The sequence below is a fragment of the Pituophis catenifer genome, unplaced genomic scaffold, assembly GCF_029215685.1.
Source record: "Pituophis catenifer annectens isolate HBS135680 unplaced genomic scaffold, rPitCat1.0.hap2 SCAF_3, whole genome shotgun sequence".
In the NCBI taxonomy this organism is placed as follows: Eukaryota; Metazoa; Chordata; class Lepidosauria; order Squamata; family Colubridae; genus Pituophis; species Pituophis catenifer.
The window spans coordinates 137,002,639-137,020,541 of NW_027256883.1; the positions used below are offsets into that span (position 1 = coordinate 137,002,639).

General features: G+C 39.1%; 1 protein-coding gene and 1 long non-coding RNA gene across 2 annotated transcripts in view; one reads left to right on the plus strand and one right to left on the minus strand.

The window, feature by feature from the left end:
- Window positions 1–639: 639 nt before the first annotated feature.
- Window positions 640–3,682, minus strand: CCN1 (cellular communication network factor 1). Its single transcript, XM_070941230.1, has 5 exons — window positions 3,284–3,682; window positions 2,706–2,922; window positions 1,998–2,345; window positions 1,648–1,850; window positions 640–1,535 (listed from the first exon to the last, which is right to left on the minus strand). The coding sequence occupies exons 1-5, from the start codon at window positions 3,347–3,349 to the stop codon at window positions 1,236–1,238; spliced, it is 1,134 nt and encodes a 377-aa protein (XP_070797331.1). The 5' UTR covers window positions 3,350–3,682; the 3' UTR covers window positions 640–1,235.
- Window positions 3,683–6,125: 2,443 nt separating this feature from the next.
- LOC139313929 (uncharacterized) overlaps window positions 6,126–17,903 on the plus strand; it is a 75,074-nt gene continuing 63,296 nt past the window's right edge. The window contains exon 1 of the long non-coding RNA XR_011600164.1: window positions 6,126–6,187. This is a non-coding gene — a long non-coding RNA (uncharacterized lncRNA). The remainder of the gene's footprint in view (window positions 6,188–17,903) is intronic.

Sequence of the window (17,903 nt, forward strand, 5' to 3'; positions counted from 1 at the left end):
TAAAGGGGAAATCAAAGGCAAAAGGAGAGGTTAGCTCTTAGCCTGCAGCAAAAAGTGAGATGAATTCCTGGCATTCTTTTCTTTAATAACGTGTTTACTTTTAGTAAGACCAGTAATTGCTTCACCCTCATTTAAATTTGAATTTAGTGAAACCACCTCCTGCAGACTGTAGAAAAGCACACAAAGAGCCCATTCACTTGCAGGAAGTAACCGTAGAAATCATACAAAGCACTGTCCTGCTTAGCTGCTGCTGTCTACTTCACTGAATCATGAGTAGAACATGTTTTAAATTAAAGGGTCTCTACCAAAAAGCAGTGGTTGATCATCTTGGTAAGAAGGCACATCCTTGATTAGAGATCAAGAACTGATCTGTGAAACAGAGTGCTTAAAGATTACAGGTAAAGAGAGTTTCTTATTATGAAATATTCCTAACTCTTCCACTTCATTCCTGAAAGAATAATTAGCTCCAGGACTCTGGTAAGATGGCAGAACTTTTATATTTATCGTGGGCATGTTTATTTGAAAGCAAGACTCATTTATATGTTAAAAGTGCTACACAGTAGATGGAGTTACGATCCTGCTTACCCCCTTCCCGTCAGTTTGAATCATATTGACTGAAATTAGGTAAATATTTCTTTATTAAATGATTAATTCTATAAATAAACTTTAATTCATTGAATATAAAATTAAATTATGTACAACTTATTCCAGTATTAAGGTTTTTTTTCTCCCTCCAAAAACAAAGCTACATTTTGATAAATAAAATATTCAGCTTTAAAAACATCCAATTTCTGTTTGCTAATATGAAATATGTAGCTGATGCTTATAGCTGCCATAGATGGGCACTCCAAAAATGCCCACCTTGGAAAGGAGTGTTAACTTCCAACATGACTTTCAAACAACAAAAATATGATGCTATGCTGAACAGTAGAAACTGAAGGTTTTCACTGCCCAAACAGACAAAACTTTGCATAAACAGATAGAAACAGAAATCAGTAATCACAAGTGCTCCAAAATTGAAGCAGTAAATTTGCTCCAGTACTATGAAGCTTTAAGTATGCTCAAACTTTTGTAAGAGTAACCAGTCACAGAGTCCTTCCTTGTTGTTCTATGTTGCCCTTCACGGGGTAAAGGCATCACTTCAATAAGAGTTCATTTTTTTCCACACTGGTACTTCAAAAATAAAGTCAGATATTAATTACAATCCTCCTTCTCAAGCCTGTACACATCACCACTTAGTCCTTAAATTTGTGGATGTCATTGAATAGCTGGTAATTGGGATACGCCTCATTTCCATGGGGACAATTGTAGCTGCATCTGCAAGACTGGATCATCATGACATTCTTGGTGAAGGTCTCTCCATCATCACAGTGGAACTGGACCTTGATAGTCCTGGTTTGTTGAGGAGTGCAGCATCGGCCATCCACACATGAGCCACAGTACTTCGGGCGGTACTTTTTTACACTTGAGCATCCTGCATAAGTGAACTTGACTGGAATTTGAGATTTTTTGGTCTTGGTGCATTTCTTTCCCTTCTGGAAGAAAAGAGATTGTGTGGTTAGCCAAAACTCTTTGACTAAAAGACACCCACCACACCCACTTAGAAATGACACAAGAACAGGGTAAAGCTAAGGAAGACCCATTTACCTTCAAGGAGTCGTAACTAGGCTGGCCACATGGCCTCACTTCACATATCCTGGTCTCTTTAACTAGCCTACATCCAGGATTATCATTGGTGACTCGCGTAGAGACTCCAGTTCCACAGGTCTTTGAACACTGAGACCATGAAGTTGTTTGGACTATGCATTTTGGATTCTCAAATGAATGGCTGCGAATGTCGGTTTCAAAGACTAAGACAGAAGGAAGAAAAAAAAAAGTAAGTTTCTCATACTTAAGACTTAGCATGCATAGCAAAGCCTGTAGATATCAATAGATAACCCCACCACCATCACCACTTGGTAGCAGAGGAAAATGTGTAGCCAATATTTATAACTCACCTGGTAAGATTTTCAGTTTTCTTTTTATCATGGATATTAATTCATTGTTTCTGGTCAATTCTCCTTCAGAAGCATCCACATCAAAACCTTTGCCAAAAAATCCTTCCAGCTGTTCCAGGTTATCTTTGGAGTCATCACAGACCCATTCCTCACAACACTGACCAGGGACTTTTACTAGTCTTGGGTTAGGACAGCCCAAATTTGGAAGGGAGAGTTCTTGCGAGCAGAGCGGGATGCAGCCAACAGCTCCATCAATGCATGTACACTGGTGTTTGCAATTGGGCTGAAAACTTTCTCCATTCTGATAAATTTTGGAGTTGTATTCACAGGGTCTTCCTTCTGACTGTGCTGTAAAGGTTTAAAAAAAGAGAGAAACCGTAAGTCGGGCTTCAAGTCTCCTCTAGCAGAGTGGTTTCCCCCCCACCTCCTGCTCTATTAAATCCAGTTTATGGGTAAAGAGCCCTACAATCCCCCAGAGCTCTAGGCTAGAACAATAAGTTAGTCAGGAATCACTTTTCCTTATGTGCTGTTACTGCAGTCCAGACATAGTGAATTGCATTCCAGACTGCTGAAGTAATATGCCCTTCTGCCAATCTACCAACAACAAAGCATAACCATACATGGACTGAAAATTGCTAAACTTTACAATGAGAATGTATGTATCTGCATGAATGAGATATTAAAAGAGCCAAGCTGCCAGCTTCTTACCTCTGCAGATCCCTTTCAGAGCTGTGGAACTGGCGCCAAAGTTGCATTCCAGTCCTTTCGTGTGATCACAAGGCTGCGTCTTGCTACAGTCCTCATTGAGCTGTTTAGCGCAGACTTTACAGCATTTACAACCATCCAAAACCAGACCCACTCCTGGAGCGCATCTGGGGACCTCCAGAGGACATTCACAAGTGTCTGAGCAGGAAGAAGAAATCACCTGCGGAGGAGAAACAAATGAACCGTAGCTATGAGATACAATCGCTACTGTAAACAAGATAGTTAAAGCCATCAGTTTTCCTGCCCTAAATAAGCAAAACATTCAGGAAGTTCACTCAGTTACAGCCATTCAAGCACTTTCTTCATCTGGAAGTTATTGAATAGGTTTACTTTGGAGTTATTTCTTAAACCCGAATAGGAATGCGAGTCCCCTGTTCTAACACACATTCACACATGCTGTGTTTTTTTTTTCCCCTTGCATGCAACTTTATTTAAAAGAGAGAGGGGCACATTTCTCACCGAAAATAAACACGGGGGTTAAAAAAACCCTGCACCAATTTGAAATCAAAATCCACACCTACCCTATTTACTAATTGAAAGACGGCTAAAGCCAGGATCAAACAGCTGGTTCTTCTCTGCGAGTTCATCTTCAATCGTTTCCAGACGCTGCGGATATACGGTCCTTTTTTCTTAGCTCAAACCGAAGGAAGGAGGCGGAGGGGGGGGGGAAAACAAGAGAGAGAGGGAAGAAACCCGAGCAAAACAACAGGAGTTGGAGGTTTGTTCTGCTCTGGCGGTGTCTTTCAAAGACGGGTCGAGTCCTGGAGGAATGCTAAACGCCTTGGCGACCGGCTCTAACTCCTTTTCTCCAGAAAGCAAGAGAGAGAGAGAGAAGGCACCGGGTCTCTTTTCGGCTGTTGGGTTCTGTGTTGTTTTTTTTTTCCCTTCCCCTTTTGCTCTTCCGCCTGACGTTTCTCAGAGAGCCCTTTGCCTGTCTGAGCAGAGGCGGAGTGGGAGCTGCCTTATATACCGTAACGCTGCCGCCGCGTGCTGCAGCCCCGCTGACGTCGAGCCAGATTCTAAAGCATCAGGAATTCTAAAGCATCTCAGGAATGTTTCCTTGGCGCGGTTTGCATCCAAGCTCCTCCCTGTCTAAGGGCTTTATGCTTTGGGGAGGTGGAGGGCGGGAGGGAGAGCTTACAGCAAGGGCTTTCTTTCCTCCCCCCCCCATCTCCTTAGTTTCAACCTATTAAACCATCATTCACAACACCGCTTTGGTTTTTGGTTTTTTTTTTTTTCTCCCCTTCGCGTTGTATTTCCTCCACTTGTGGCCTGGGAAGCCGGTGTCTTTTAGCCGATTATCCCGTGGACTGGTTGGCTAAATTAGCTTCAACGCCAGGGAAGCTTGGAGGGAAGAAAGGCCGGCGGGGTGTATGTGTGGGGGGTGGGGGGTGGAGGGGGGACGGGGAACGGGAGATGGGAAGGGTACGGGGGTAGAACAGCCATGCAAATTTTTTCGACGTTTGGGTGTGATCCAGGGCTGGAACGAAAGGGTGTATCCCCAAAAAAACCCTGGTGGCGTGGTTTAAGCTTTATGAATGGGGTTGTGAGGAGAAACTCTATGCTGGTCGTCCCCGTTTTCTTAAGGCATTTGGAGGGAAATATTTGTTTCTCTGCCTTTTACATTTGGGGGTTGTAGTTACAATCCGGCCCTTCTGCTCCTGAAAGATTTGTTCCCGCTATTCCAGGTCATCGCAAGGAACACGAGTTACCAAGCAAACGTTCTGATGTGCTTTTAACAAATCTGAGTGTCTTCCATTATTTATTAGATTTTTAACCTGCCTTTGTTACTTTATCAGTAAGTGGAGGCAGTGAACAAACTTAATGCTTCCTCCTACCTCCTCTTGTTCCCTGCAACAACCACATGAAGTGGGTTGGGTTGAAAGAGAATGCCTGGCCCAAAGTCACTCAATCGGTTTTCATACCTAAGGTGGAACTAGAACTCATGGTCTTTCTAAGTCTAGAACTTTCTAAACCAGCATCTTCATCCTACACCAGCCTTTTTGATTGGGATGTTATAAGGCCTCCTGCCTTGAGCAGGGGGGTGGACTAGAAGACCTCTGAAGTCCCTTCCAGTTCTATGATTCTAGGTTCTAAACTGGCTTTCATTTTTGCATTCATACTTGGATGAAAATGTTTTGAATTAGCTTTCCACTTTCATTGTGGAAATAAAGGTTTTAAAAAGACACTTAATTCTTGATGTGTTTGCAGGTTGGGATACAGGCTGAAGGTGGGGAGGAATAAGAGGTTTCAATAAAAGCAAATGTGAAAGCTTCAAAGCTGTGCAAATAGAACAGTTGAACTTGCAGTGACCTTTATTCCAACCCTAAGTAAATATAATAAACACTTAAATTGCATGTTCCAATTTACACATTAGTTATCACAGCAATGGCTTTAAAATTATAAATTGTTTAACTATATCTACTTTGGAAAAAAAAGCTTGATATTGTATCTTAGAGTTTTAACATGTGCATTATCTTCAAAATGCATGAGACTCCAAAGCTCCACTATTTAAAATTCTTCAGAATCCTACATTTTGTTGAGGGCCTGAAACAGTTTTTTTAGGCCTGTCAGTAATGTAAAGCAACAATAGATCTTCAGACTATTTCTCCTCTTAATACTTAATAATATTTAGTTATAATTAATGCTCTTTGTTAACAATTCTTATCTTGTTTGAAGCTGGGGGAGCCGGTTGTTCCTAGTTTTTGTTATTACCATTTGACTTCATGGCTGTAAGTATTTCCAGATGGTGATTCAGACACTAGACGTAACAATATTTCCATATTTGGTAGAGCAGTAGCCTGCATTTTGCACATTTTTCTACTCTGTTATCCAACCACAAAGCATTCCTGACAGCTTCAGATACTGTTAAATATAGACTTCACTTTTGTTCCCAGGGCAGGAAATTCTTTGGAATTCCTGATGGGGTGTATTTCCACCTTCCACCCACCCCCTTCTTCAGCGGTCTGCCTATTATGGTTTAGGAGGAACAGCATTGGAAATAATAATAGTGGTTTGCTGGGGGGGGGGCTTGCTCCTTTTATGTGAAACACAGGAATCTCATTTGAGTTTGTAGCTAATTTATTTTCAATAGAGGTATTATGTTTGTTTTCAACAATTAAAACAGAAGAGCAATATGCAGAAAGCCTGCCACTTGAAAAAAAAAAAGCAAGTGATTAACAGGAGGGGGAACAGGGAGGTGATGTGAGGGGGAAGCAATGGGATCGACCTGGCTGCCTTGTTGGTGTCTTACATGTGCTACTCAGTCACAGGGGGGTGGCCATGGAGGGGAGGGAAACTCACCCCTTGCCAGCCCTACTGCTGCTTTGGAAGAGGAAAACCCAAGCCGCCTGCTCTTGCCAGAGTTTAAGGAGGTTGTAGTGCATGGAAGGAGACCTGCCACCGGGATGTGAACATGTTTTGGGGTAAGTTGCTCCAGAGTCTTAATTTGAAGAGGTGTAGAGAGATATACAGAACTGTATGCATCTGTTAGATAGTGTGAGAAAGGGAAGGGAGGAAAAAATGGAAGGGAGGAAGGAAGGAAGGAAGGAAGGAAGGAAGGAAGGGGCAGTTTTCTTGAATTTTAGAAATGATCAGATTTTCCTTTTTTTCTCTCTCTTTGGGGAAAGGGGTTGGGTGCGTCTGCAGCCAGGGAGGTAGGAGCAGTATAATAGAGCCAGTGTCTTGTATAGGTGGAGGCTGGAAGCCCCAGGCTGACTCGAATCCAGTGATGTTTCCACAAACAGACTAGGTTTGGTCTCAGACATAAAACATATTTTCAACCTGGTTCTAGGCATCTCTCTGTCCAGCTTTCCCTCCCACCTCCCGCACACACACGTCTCCTTCCCTCTGCCAAAGAACAGACGTGAGGCTGATGGATAAGGGTCCATCTTTGGGAGGAAATTCTCCACTCTCCATCTATTTCTGCCCTGATGAAGGCAACATGAGGAAACCATCTGGTCCTCGAGTTTGCCAAAAAAAAAAAAAGGGGGGGGGAAGAGCGGGGATAAAATAACTGTTTGGGTTTTTTCCCCCCCCCCGTTTTTTTCACAACTGCTGCCCTCTCCTCTTGTTCCAGAACGAATACCCTCCCCAAGGGAAAACGCTGTTTCAGCTCCCCCAGACATTGGCAGCAACGAAGGGGCTGCTTGGAGCAGGAGCTCGCTGCAAAGCCGCCCCTTCAGCTGCCCGGGTTGTGCGGTTGCTGCCGGCTGTGGGGAAGAGAGGGAGAAGAGCGAGTCTGCTTCGCCTCCCTCCTCTCCCGCCTGGCTCCCAGGACCCAAGACTGAGAAGCGGGGAGTGGGATGCGGAGCGGAGGGCGAAGCGCCGGCCAAAGTGATTTCCGGCTTCGACCGAAGGAATTTCCAACCCCCGCCATATTTGGTGAAAGCTTAGAGGACCTCGTCATCGGCACTTCTACTAAGACGATGGCGTAGAGGGATGGAGCTCCGCCAGAAATGCTCAGAAGGACCTTGGATTGCATACCGAAGCTGCATGTCACTTGAGAATCTCTAAGAACATGTTTTATCTCTCCCTGGAGGGTTAGGAATATTGCTTCCTCTCCTGACGGAAAAAGAATGCTCCTAGGCAGCCATTTCCTGCCTTTGAATGGCACCAATGAGTCCTTGTCTAGGTTGTTCAGGGTTCATTTGTGAATCCCAAGCCAAGGAGTGGGAAATAAATGAAGTCTTGGGAGAGAAACGAGATGGATATTTTGGCAGCACCAATTGGTTTGTTTGTTGAACTTACATCCCATCTTTCCTTCAGGAGCTCAAAGCAATTTGCACAGCACGCTCTCTCTCTCTCTCCCTCTCTCTCCTCCATTTTCCTCACAACATTCCTCACAACATTGGTGCCAAGTTGGTGTAAAAGAAAGCAACTGGGGAAAAAAACCACTTAGCAAGCTTCCATGGCTCTGGGTGGACTTCATCTGGCTTCAGGTCCTCTTTGTGAAGCAGTGAGGCCCACAAAATGTGCCTTCCTTGTCATCTACCTGTTTGATGGAACATCCTCTTCTTGTAGATTCAGATTGCCGTCCTTATGAAAGACTGTGAAGATTTAGCTTTTCCTCCAAGTATTTGGACCAAGCTATTAATGGAGCCCAGCAAGATTGTGTGGGATGTCGTTTTTGTTGTAGTACCTTGATTTTTTTTTAAAAAAAAAACACACCATATTTTGGTATGATGCTTTTATTTTCTTTGCTCTTTGATCAGAGTTCCAATGGTAGATGGAGAACCATTTATATTTGTTGAATAAAGGTGGACATCTCAGTGCCAGTCCAACAACTTCTGAAGAATGTTGTGTTTTACTATAGTCATTTCTGCCTTGCTTGACCAAGTAATCAGAGGAATTTGACTGGAAACATCACTGTAGAATCACTAGTCAAGCACTAAGAAATCTGAGAAGGGCACTTAAATTATTCTTGAAATAATGTGAAAACTTGACTTATTCTCCAGATCTATAAAAGTACTTAAGAGGTAGCTCCAAACCTTAGGAACAAACATCTGTCAGAAGCAATTCCTACATAAAATAGGGATGCATTTAACACCCTTGACATTTTTACATTAACTCATTAAATATCTGTCTTGATCCAGTTCAACCATCACCTGGATGGTACATTCTCTTTTCTTGTATGCAGAAAATGCTGGCATCCTCTCGGTAACATTAAGGGAATGAAAATGCCATACATGCAAGATTGATATTTAGATGTAAATTATTAGAAGCAAAGTAATTCTTTTCCATAAAGGAAACCTGTTAAATGGCAATGTCTGTAGAGATTCTCAGTCACCAAGGTCATAGTTGTTTTAAGAGGCAACTGAACTTTCTGTTTTTTCTTTGAAGATGCTTGGCTTCTCATCCAAGAAGCTTCTCCAGCTCATTACATATAATTGCCATTTAACAACTGTTAAATGGCAATTATAGTGTAATCTAATGAAACCAGTTAACTTTAGGTACCTAGGGGCATTTTTCAAGTGTCCACAAAGTGGGAAAGTTTGATACTATCTCATCGGTCCCAGCTTCTGTATGGGGCAATTGGGCTCTTCAGGGCCAAGCTATAACTTTTCTAAAGGCATTCTACATTCAGATCCATCAATCTGTTCTTTTTTTTTCTTCTCCCTCATTCTTACCAAGCATTTTTCATAGTTCATCCACTCATATAATACATTCAAAACATGATTTTTGTTACCTAAACATTGTTACAAAGGAGCAGTCAGCCTTTATCTTTTTCAGGACTGATTGGTTCTTTTTGTAATCCATATAATCCTAATACTTATCTTCAAATCCATAATCCAGAAGTGTACTTTCTTATACTGATTCTCAATGGTCAGTTTTTACATCTATGCATCATGATTAGGAAACCATTGCTTTAACTATTCTAATATCTATTGTCATAGACACTGCCTTAACATTTAATATTTTATGTAAGCTTGATATTGCCTCCTATATTGTTCGTTGTTGCCTATGCTTGATCCCAAAGAAATTAATATAAATACCACTTACACTTCTTTACCATCAATTTTCAATATCAAACATGCTGGTTTACATTATTTTTGTCTTGTTAAATTTGTAATATTTTCAGATTCTAGTTTTCAAATTCTAGTTTTAGTTTCTTGATGAGTTTTTTAAAATCTTCTTTACTTTTAATTAATAGAGTGAAATAATATAATCTATAGTAACCTTCAAACTCTGGTTTTGAAGACTCCTGAGAATACTGTGCACAGCCAAGAAAAATAACCAATGGATTATCTCACTCAAGGCAAAAATGACCTTGCTCAAATTACTATATCCTACTTGGGACACTTTATGCGAAGACCTAGTTCTCTGAAGAAAGCTGTAATAGCGGGAAAGGCAGAAGGAAAAAGAAGTAGCATGATGGTGGCCATGGTTGCACATTGGAAGACCTAAAAAACCAAGTTAGGGACAAATCCTGGTGAAAATCTATCTATGCAGTTATTAAGAGTTAATGCTAACTTAGGAAAATATCTATAAAATGTTCTACCATTGGCATTTACCATCAGCCAGATTGGCCAAAATGTTTCCAAACTGTTCACCCGAGTGCTGGAGATGTGGTTATAAACAGGGAACTTTTTACCACATGTGGTGGACCTGTCCCAAAGTCAGGAAGTATTGGCATAAGATAAGGAAATGGTTGGAAGAAATAACTGAACAAAAGATAGAATTGAAACCGGAACTATTTCTTTTGGGAATTTTAGATGGGAAAATGGGTAAAAAATTTCAATACATAATATTACACATATTAACGGCAACAAGAATCATCTTTGCGCAGAATTGGAAACAGACTAATATCCCTTCAGAAGCAATCATAATAAGAAAAATATATGAGTGTGCAGAAATGGATAGGCTGTCTATGGAATTGAAAGAGAGAGAAGAATCTGAGTACTACCAAATTTGGAGTAGATGGTATACCTGGCTTGAGAATAGGAGTAAAATTAATGCATAAGATGTACAAAGTATAATATATAATATATAAGAACTATATAATATTGATGATAATATGATTATATGTGAGTAGAACCATAGAAATAGAATTTATGTAAATATGAATGTTATGGATGATATTGATCCATATGGAAATGCTGTAATGAGTGAAAATTTGTGTTTTGTGTTTTAAATGTTGAAAAAAAATTAATCTATTTTTAAAAAAAGAGTCAATGCTAATTTATGGTACATAATTAGTCAGTTAATTTGTACATTCTCTTTCATCTTGTTCTTTTTATATAGCAGCTTATACCTTTCTTTTCCAAACTCTAGGTGTTATAGTCTCATTCCATATTTGTTGGCATTGTGCTGTGAGTCCTTTAACTGCTTGTTCTGCAGTTTGAAACAGTTCAAAAGCAATGCCATATTTATGCTTTTACAGTATGTCTTCTCAAATAATGTTGTCCGCAGCAAACTACATAGATACCAAAATGATGACATGTAACCAATGATATCCAAATGCTGGCATTGAATATGTATCCAATGCCAATCACATGCTGGCATTATAGTTTTGTGTTCCGATGTCTGATGCAGTTCTGTAAATTATGATTTTGTGTAATGGCATTGTCATGCACACATTGTCATTTGATTCCCTTGCCCTTTCTTCCAGATGCCAATGTGTTTCATGCTTCTCTTTCTAGTAGAGTCATTTTGTGAATGGATTCTCTAGAAATATTTCTATTCTTTCATAATCTTCTTAAAACAACTTTATTTTCCTACTTTATGTAATTTTCCAAATTTAATACATATTTCATTATCAATTAATTCATAGATTGTTCCACAACCTATACATAGAAGCATCGTAACTAACTGGATTTAACATTTTTATATTCTTTCTCCTATTGTGTCATCAATTTGATTGGAAATTGTCCACCTGATGTTATTCAATATATGCATTTATGTTGCTTAAAGCAAGTGTTAAGAATCAACAATATTCTTCACAAAATTCTACTGAACAATCTCTAGTAGTATTTCATTTACCCAAATCAAATCTGTTTTGTACTTCGAGATTCCTCTACTTCTCCAAATTTAGTATTCCAATAAACTATTAGTGGGACCATATCCTTTGTAAGGGGATGCAGTGGCTCAGTGGCTAAGATGCTGAGCTTGTCGATCAGCAGTTGATCGACAAGCTCAGGTTGATCGGCAGTTTGGCGGTTCAAATCCCTAGCATCGCATAATGGAGTGAGCTCCCGTTACTTGCCCCAGCTTCTGCCAACCTAGCAGTTCGAAAGCATGTAAAAATTCAAGTAGAAAAATAGGGATCACCTTGGTGGGAAGGTAACAGCGGTCCGTGTGCCTTCGGTGCTTAGTCATGCTGGCCACATGATCACGGAATTGTCATCAGACAGCGCTGGCTCTTTGGCTTTGAAAAGGAGATGAACACCACCCCCTAGAGTCAGGAACAACTAGCACGTATGTGCAAGGGGAACCTTTACTGTTATCTTTTATCCTTAGTAGTTGTCTAATTTATCAGCTTTTGCAATTTGCCATACAATTTTTAATTCTTACAACCTTTTGAGTTTGTAATAGTATAACCTTGATATTTACTAGATATCAAGAAAGTATCTAATTACTTGATAGGATTGGTTTTGATAGTATAGGTGGTCCTTGACATATAACTATTTGTTTAGTAACTGTGCAAAGTTATGACAATGCTGAAAAAAGTGACTTATGACCAGTTTTCACACTTATGACCATCACAGTGTAGGGTTTTTATATTCACAAATGAAGGCAGAGATTCGAACTGCCAAATTGCAGGCAGTCAGCAGAATTAGCCTGCAGTACTGCATTCTAACCACTGCGCCACCGCAGCTCTTTTATTATTATTATAGGTTTTTATAGTCTTTCAATTTAATGTCCTTTTTTCATTACAGCATTTATTCTTCCAACCTGCTATAGACAGCCCTCGACTTAAAACCATTTCATTAGTGACTGTCTAAAATTACAACAGCACTGAAAAAATGACATCTGACCGTTTTTCACACATACAACTGCTACATCATCCCCATGGTCACATCAGTGGTGGGTTTCAAAATTTTTTACTAACAGTTCTGTGGATGTGGCTTGGTGGCCATGGCATTGCTTGGTGGGCGTGGCAGGGGAAGGATACTGTAAAATCTCCATTCCCACCCCACTCCAGGGGAAGGTTACTGCAAAATCCCCATTTCCTCCAATCAGCTGGGACTCAGGAGGCAGAGAATAGATAGGGGCCAGTCAGAATTTTTACTACTGGTTCTCTGAACTACTCAAAATTTCTGCTACCGGTTCTCCAGAACTGGTCAGAACCTGCGGAAACCCACTTTTGGGTCACATGATAAAAATTCAGCCACTTAGCAACTGGCATGTATTTATGACAGTTGCCCTGTCCTGGGGTCATGTGATCACCATTTGCTACCTTCCCAGCCGGCTTTTGCCAAGCAAAGTCAATGCGGGAAACTGGATTTACTTAACTGGTGATTCACTTAACAATTGTGGCAAAAAGGCAAAGCTCAGTTCACAACTGCCTTGCTTAACTTAGCAATAACATTTAGACTTAAATACCACTTCACAGTGCTTTGCAGCCCTCTCTAAGCAGTCAACAATGGAAATCAGTTGGGGTCAGAAGTTGAAGACTATCTCTAAATCACCTGAGTTCTCTTTCTTTTCACTAATTCTATGGAATTTCTTTCAGATTTTATATTTTATTCTGCACGAACACCCAGAAAGTAAATGCAAAAAGAGTATATATGACAAACAGTGAACAAACATTGCGTTAGAAAATGTTTGTTTAAAACAAAGAAAATGCCTTTAGAGTCCTTATAATTCTGTTTTTTTCTTTGTCATTTTTTTCTTCCCCTCCCCTTTTCAATTTTTCCATAGATAATTTTCTGCTTAGAATAGGCCTCTCCTACTGCTTTTGCCAGACCACTGGTTCCTGCTGCCTTAAATCATCCTTTTAGTTTTTTTTAAAAAAGTTTCGGTTCCATGACTCACTGGGGAGGTGAAAAACTGGGAAAGATAGTTAAACATTGACATTCGTAGGAAAAGACAGTGGAACTACAGTATGACCTCAGCATTTAATGTTAATGTGGTTTCAGGTTTTCACTTCTTTGCTCTGCAGAAAAGTTAATTCTTTTGGACAAAATGTATACATTTATATTTCCTCTGTAACATCTGTATAAACAGGTTTTAAGAACTGCTTAGAGGTTTTATTTTGGTTGCTCATTCCTACATTAAACTTTCATCCTTTGAAAAATTTACTTCTGGATCCCTCTGCTATTCTGGAATCATAACAATGGCACTAGAGAGTAATAATAATCTTTAATATTATTAAACAACAACATCTGCCTATCACAAGTCCTTGTGAAGGACTCAATAGGACACAAATGCCAAATCCAGTCTAAAACTCTAGCTCTGTGCAACCAACCACAATAATTTATTAAATGCAAGCTGACTCTCAGCAACTCTGAGCATCTCACAACAAATAAAATTAATACAAAGTAACATAACAAATATAAAAACATAAAATACATACAATACATAAATACAATGAAGCAAGGGGATCTGTCTCTCTAAAGGTCTGGATGAAGGACCAGGTCTTTACGGCACTTCTAAACAACAGCAAAATGGGGACATTCAGATCTTGGCAGACTTCTTGCCAGATTTTCGAACCTGATGCCACCAGGTGTGCTATTAATTCTCAGATTTATATCTACACATCTGGGAAGACCTCACATTAATATAGATTGCTTTAAGTAATCAATTTGTATTGGGCTCTACGTGTATTTATTTTCAGATTACAAAGTGACCTGGAGGTCCCTCATCTATTTGAGATATACCTAGAGTCCTCCAGTTTGAGTGAAAGTCTAATTATCTCCCTTCAGATTTTATGAAACATAAATGCATCTTGGACTGTGTGAGTGAGAAATTTTACAACTGGAGGGGGGTGGGAGGGAATACTTGAAAGAATTTCAACAGCACTGCAAGTGTATCAGGTTTTTTTAGTAGCATAGATTCAGATAGGTTCATCATTAATTAACCACATCTTCTTCAAAATGTACTAGCAACCCAATGTTCTCTGTATCTACTAGCATCTGGCCTTGTCTAATCCTGAATCCATGATTTACATAGCATTATCTTACTGCTCTTTACTGTAAAACACCTGTTCTCTGCAAAACAAATAACATGGTGAAAAGGCTTAGGACAGTGTGTCATTGTGCCAAAGGTTATTTCTATTGCCATAGTAAAGCTTGGGTTATACTAAAATTTGTTAGTGAGGAAAAACTCAAAGTCCGCATTATATAAAAATAAACAAATTTTCCAGGCTATTATGGAAGTGAACACTCCTCAAATCGAAGTTTAAAGAAGTAGCATAGCCTCAAACCACAACTTTCCACCCTGCAGCTTGATTTCTATTGGCACATTGGCCTCTATTAGTGGTTTGAGCTCATGCTTTTCTTCCTGGGGTTCTAATCATATGTGTTGTGTGTGTGTGTGTGACTGAGTGAGTGAGAGAGAGACAGAGAGGGAGAAAGGGAGAGGTGGGGGGAGGGGAAGAGAGAATTTAAGCTCTCTTGGATTCTGTCATTAGCAATGTGATATATTCTCCAGATCCCAATTCAAAGCTAATGTTAGCAAGTTTTCCCTGTCAAACTTTCTGAGTTTCAACATTGCAGCTTCTCAATTTTCAGGAAGTAGCAATCATTTTGGAATGAACTTTCTATTTTTTTACTTTCTTATAACAGATATGCAAATATCCTGTTTTCAGATTATTCCAGGCTGGAATCTGAGTGTTTTAGACTGTCAAATGCTCACTGGAGATTTGAGACTTAATATCTCCATCAGACATTCAGTCAGGGAAACTTTGATATATATGTTTGTGAATTGGTCGCAAGTATTGGTTGAGATGAAAATGGAGAGTAAGGAAGTATAAACTAGATCTGTTATGAAATTATATTATGTTTAATAAATTTTAATAATCATCTTAAAATTAACTGAAGTGTTAAAATAGCAAGTTGCCGTGAAAGAAATGGAGAAGGACATTATGCATTACTATAAGTAAATATATTTTTTATAACAATTGCATTATCATAAGAACTTATTCCCTTTTCCGTAAGCCATTTTCTAAAACAAGAATCCCAAATTTCTCAGCTGATTGACCCTTTCATAAAGTTTCAGATTGTTCATCAACCCCCAAACATTTATAATATGAAAATAATGTAATGAATACTTATTTAACTAATTATACTACAAATAAAAACAACAACAACAATAATGCATAGTGCTATTTATCCTTAGGGGTCCATATTGATTATATGATCCTGGTCTATAATCTAATTAAATTCTTATATCTCTTTTGCCCATCTAGGTCAATATATTTGAAAATAACTCTATAGTTATCAGGTAGGAAAAACCAGGTCCATATATGTAAATGCTAATTAACTGATTTATTTACAGGAGCCATGGTGGCAAAATGGTTAAAATGCAATATTGCAGGCTAACTCTGCCCTCTGCCAGGAGTTCGATCCTGACTGGCTCAAGGTTGACTCAGCCTTCTATCCTCTTGAGGTCAATAAAATGAGGACCCAAATTGTTGAGGGCAATATTTATTTATTTATTTATTTATTTATATTTAAATTTATATACCACCCTTCTCCCGAAGGACTCAGGGCAGTGAACAGCCAAAGATAAAAAACATAAAATACAGAAATTTAAAATTTAAAATATATGAAACAATTTGGCCCAACAATTAAAATACCCAATTTAAAATTAAAATTAAACAATTGGAGAAGTTAGGCCAGCCCGGCTTGTTGAAATAAAAAAGTCTTGAGGGCCCGGCGGAAAGTACGTAAATCCGGAATCGTCCGTATCTCCGGAGGGAGCTTGTTCCAGAGGGCAGGTGCTCCCATAAAGAAAGCTCTCCCCCTGGGGGCCACCATTGTTTGACCGACGGCACCCTGAGGAGCCCCTCTCTGTGGGAGCGTACTGGCTGGAGGGAGGCTCTCGGTGACAGAAGGCGGTCTCGTAGTTATCCAGGTCCTAAGCCATGGAGCCCTCTAAAGGTGGTCACCAACACCTTGAATTGCACCCGGAGGACCACCGGGAGCCAGTGCAGCTCGCGTAGGAGAGGTGTTACATGGGAGCGCAATATGCTGATGTTGTAAAGAACTCAAAGAGTGCTATAAAGCACTGTGGAATGGTATATAGGCCTAGTGCTATTGCTCCTATTCCTTAAGCCTATCCACAGGAATTTTCTCGGTCTATTGTTAGCGCTTGGACAGAACTAGGTAAGTGTTAGTAGTGTTCAGGGAGGGATGGCGGACTTTGTTCTTTTGTGTCTATGTAATGATTCCAAACTGATACCATTTTTAACTCCTTCCCCTAGCTCTGCAGTCTCTCTCCTATGGTAGTTTGGACCTATAACTGCTCAAAAACCTTTCTGTTCCCACAATTTTTATTGCTTGTTTTCTCTTATCACCATCCAAGGGCCTGGTGGCTCAGCAGACTAAAAGCATTGTGATTAACACCAGCTGTCTGCAATTACTGTAAGTTCGAATCTCACCAGGCTCAAGGTTGACTCAGCCTTCCATCCTTTCTAAGGTAGGTAAAATGAGGACCCAGTTTGTGGGGGCAATAATCTGACTTTGTATAAATATACAAAAGGATGAAGGCTATTGCTTAACGCATTGTAAGCCGTCCTGAGTCTCCGGAGAAGGGCGGCATATAAATCAAATTAAAAAAAAAATGCACTACATGCTTATTCCAACCTTTAAGACAAGCTTTTGGAAAGCTTGGCTAAGCATGTCCAATTATGCACACATGCTATGGGGTGTTTTTTGGATAGGAACCAGTATGGCATAGCTTTAAGACTAACATTTATACTATGAGATATATTTTAATAAATGGTATACAAATGTTTTCAATAAATATTAGAAAAAATATGAACACATGTCAATACTTATTTTTTTAGTTTAAAGTCCATAACATCATTGCACAATAATATAGTGATTATGAAACTAAATGCTATTAGATAGAAAAGGCAAGTAACTATTTAAAAATATGCTTATGACATTTTGAATTTACTCCTGGCATTTTCTATAGAAATTCAATATTTTGAACTGAAAGGGATACTCAGTTGCTACAATCACTTTTAGTCTTTACTGGCAAATATTTATTTTACTAGTTTCAATTCTGTTGAGAGTATTTTTCCTCAAGGATTCATTTATTGTAATATATTGAAATACCTTTTCTTCATTTCCTGTAGTATATAACATTTATGTTAATAATTTTCCTGCATAATTCAAAATCATTTGAAGTTTTTTGAGCACAGAAAAGGTGCTTTTTTTTTTTTTCAAGGAGCAGAGAATCTAATTTTACACATGATGGGACTGCAAGACCAGGACAAACAATAGGAGAAATTAAATTGAAAAAGGATGAAAAATAAAGCACATTAGGTAAACTTCATTCATCTGTTCAAAGCAAAAAATATTACTGTGTGAATTTATGTGACAGAAGAGGTAATATTAATAATAGTAATATTTTGTGCTGAACACACACAAAGAACAATTACATATTTTGAACAATTTTCATATTTTAAAAGCTAGAAAATAATTATATAATTCTTCCTAAATTTTATAAATTTTATTTAAATATTTAATT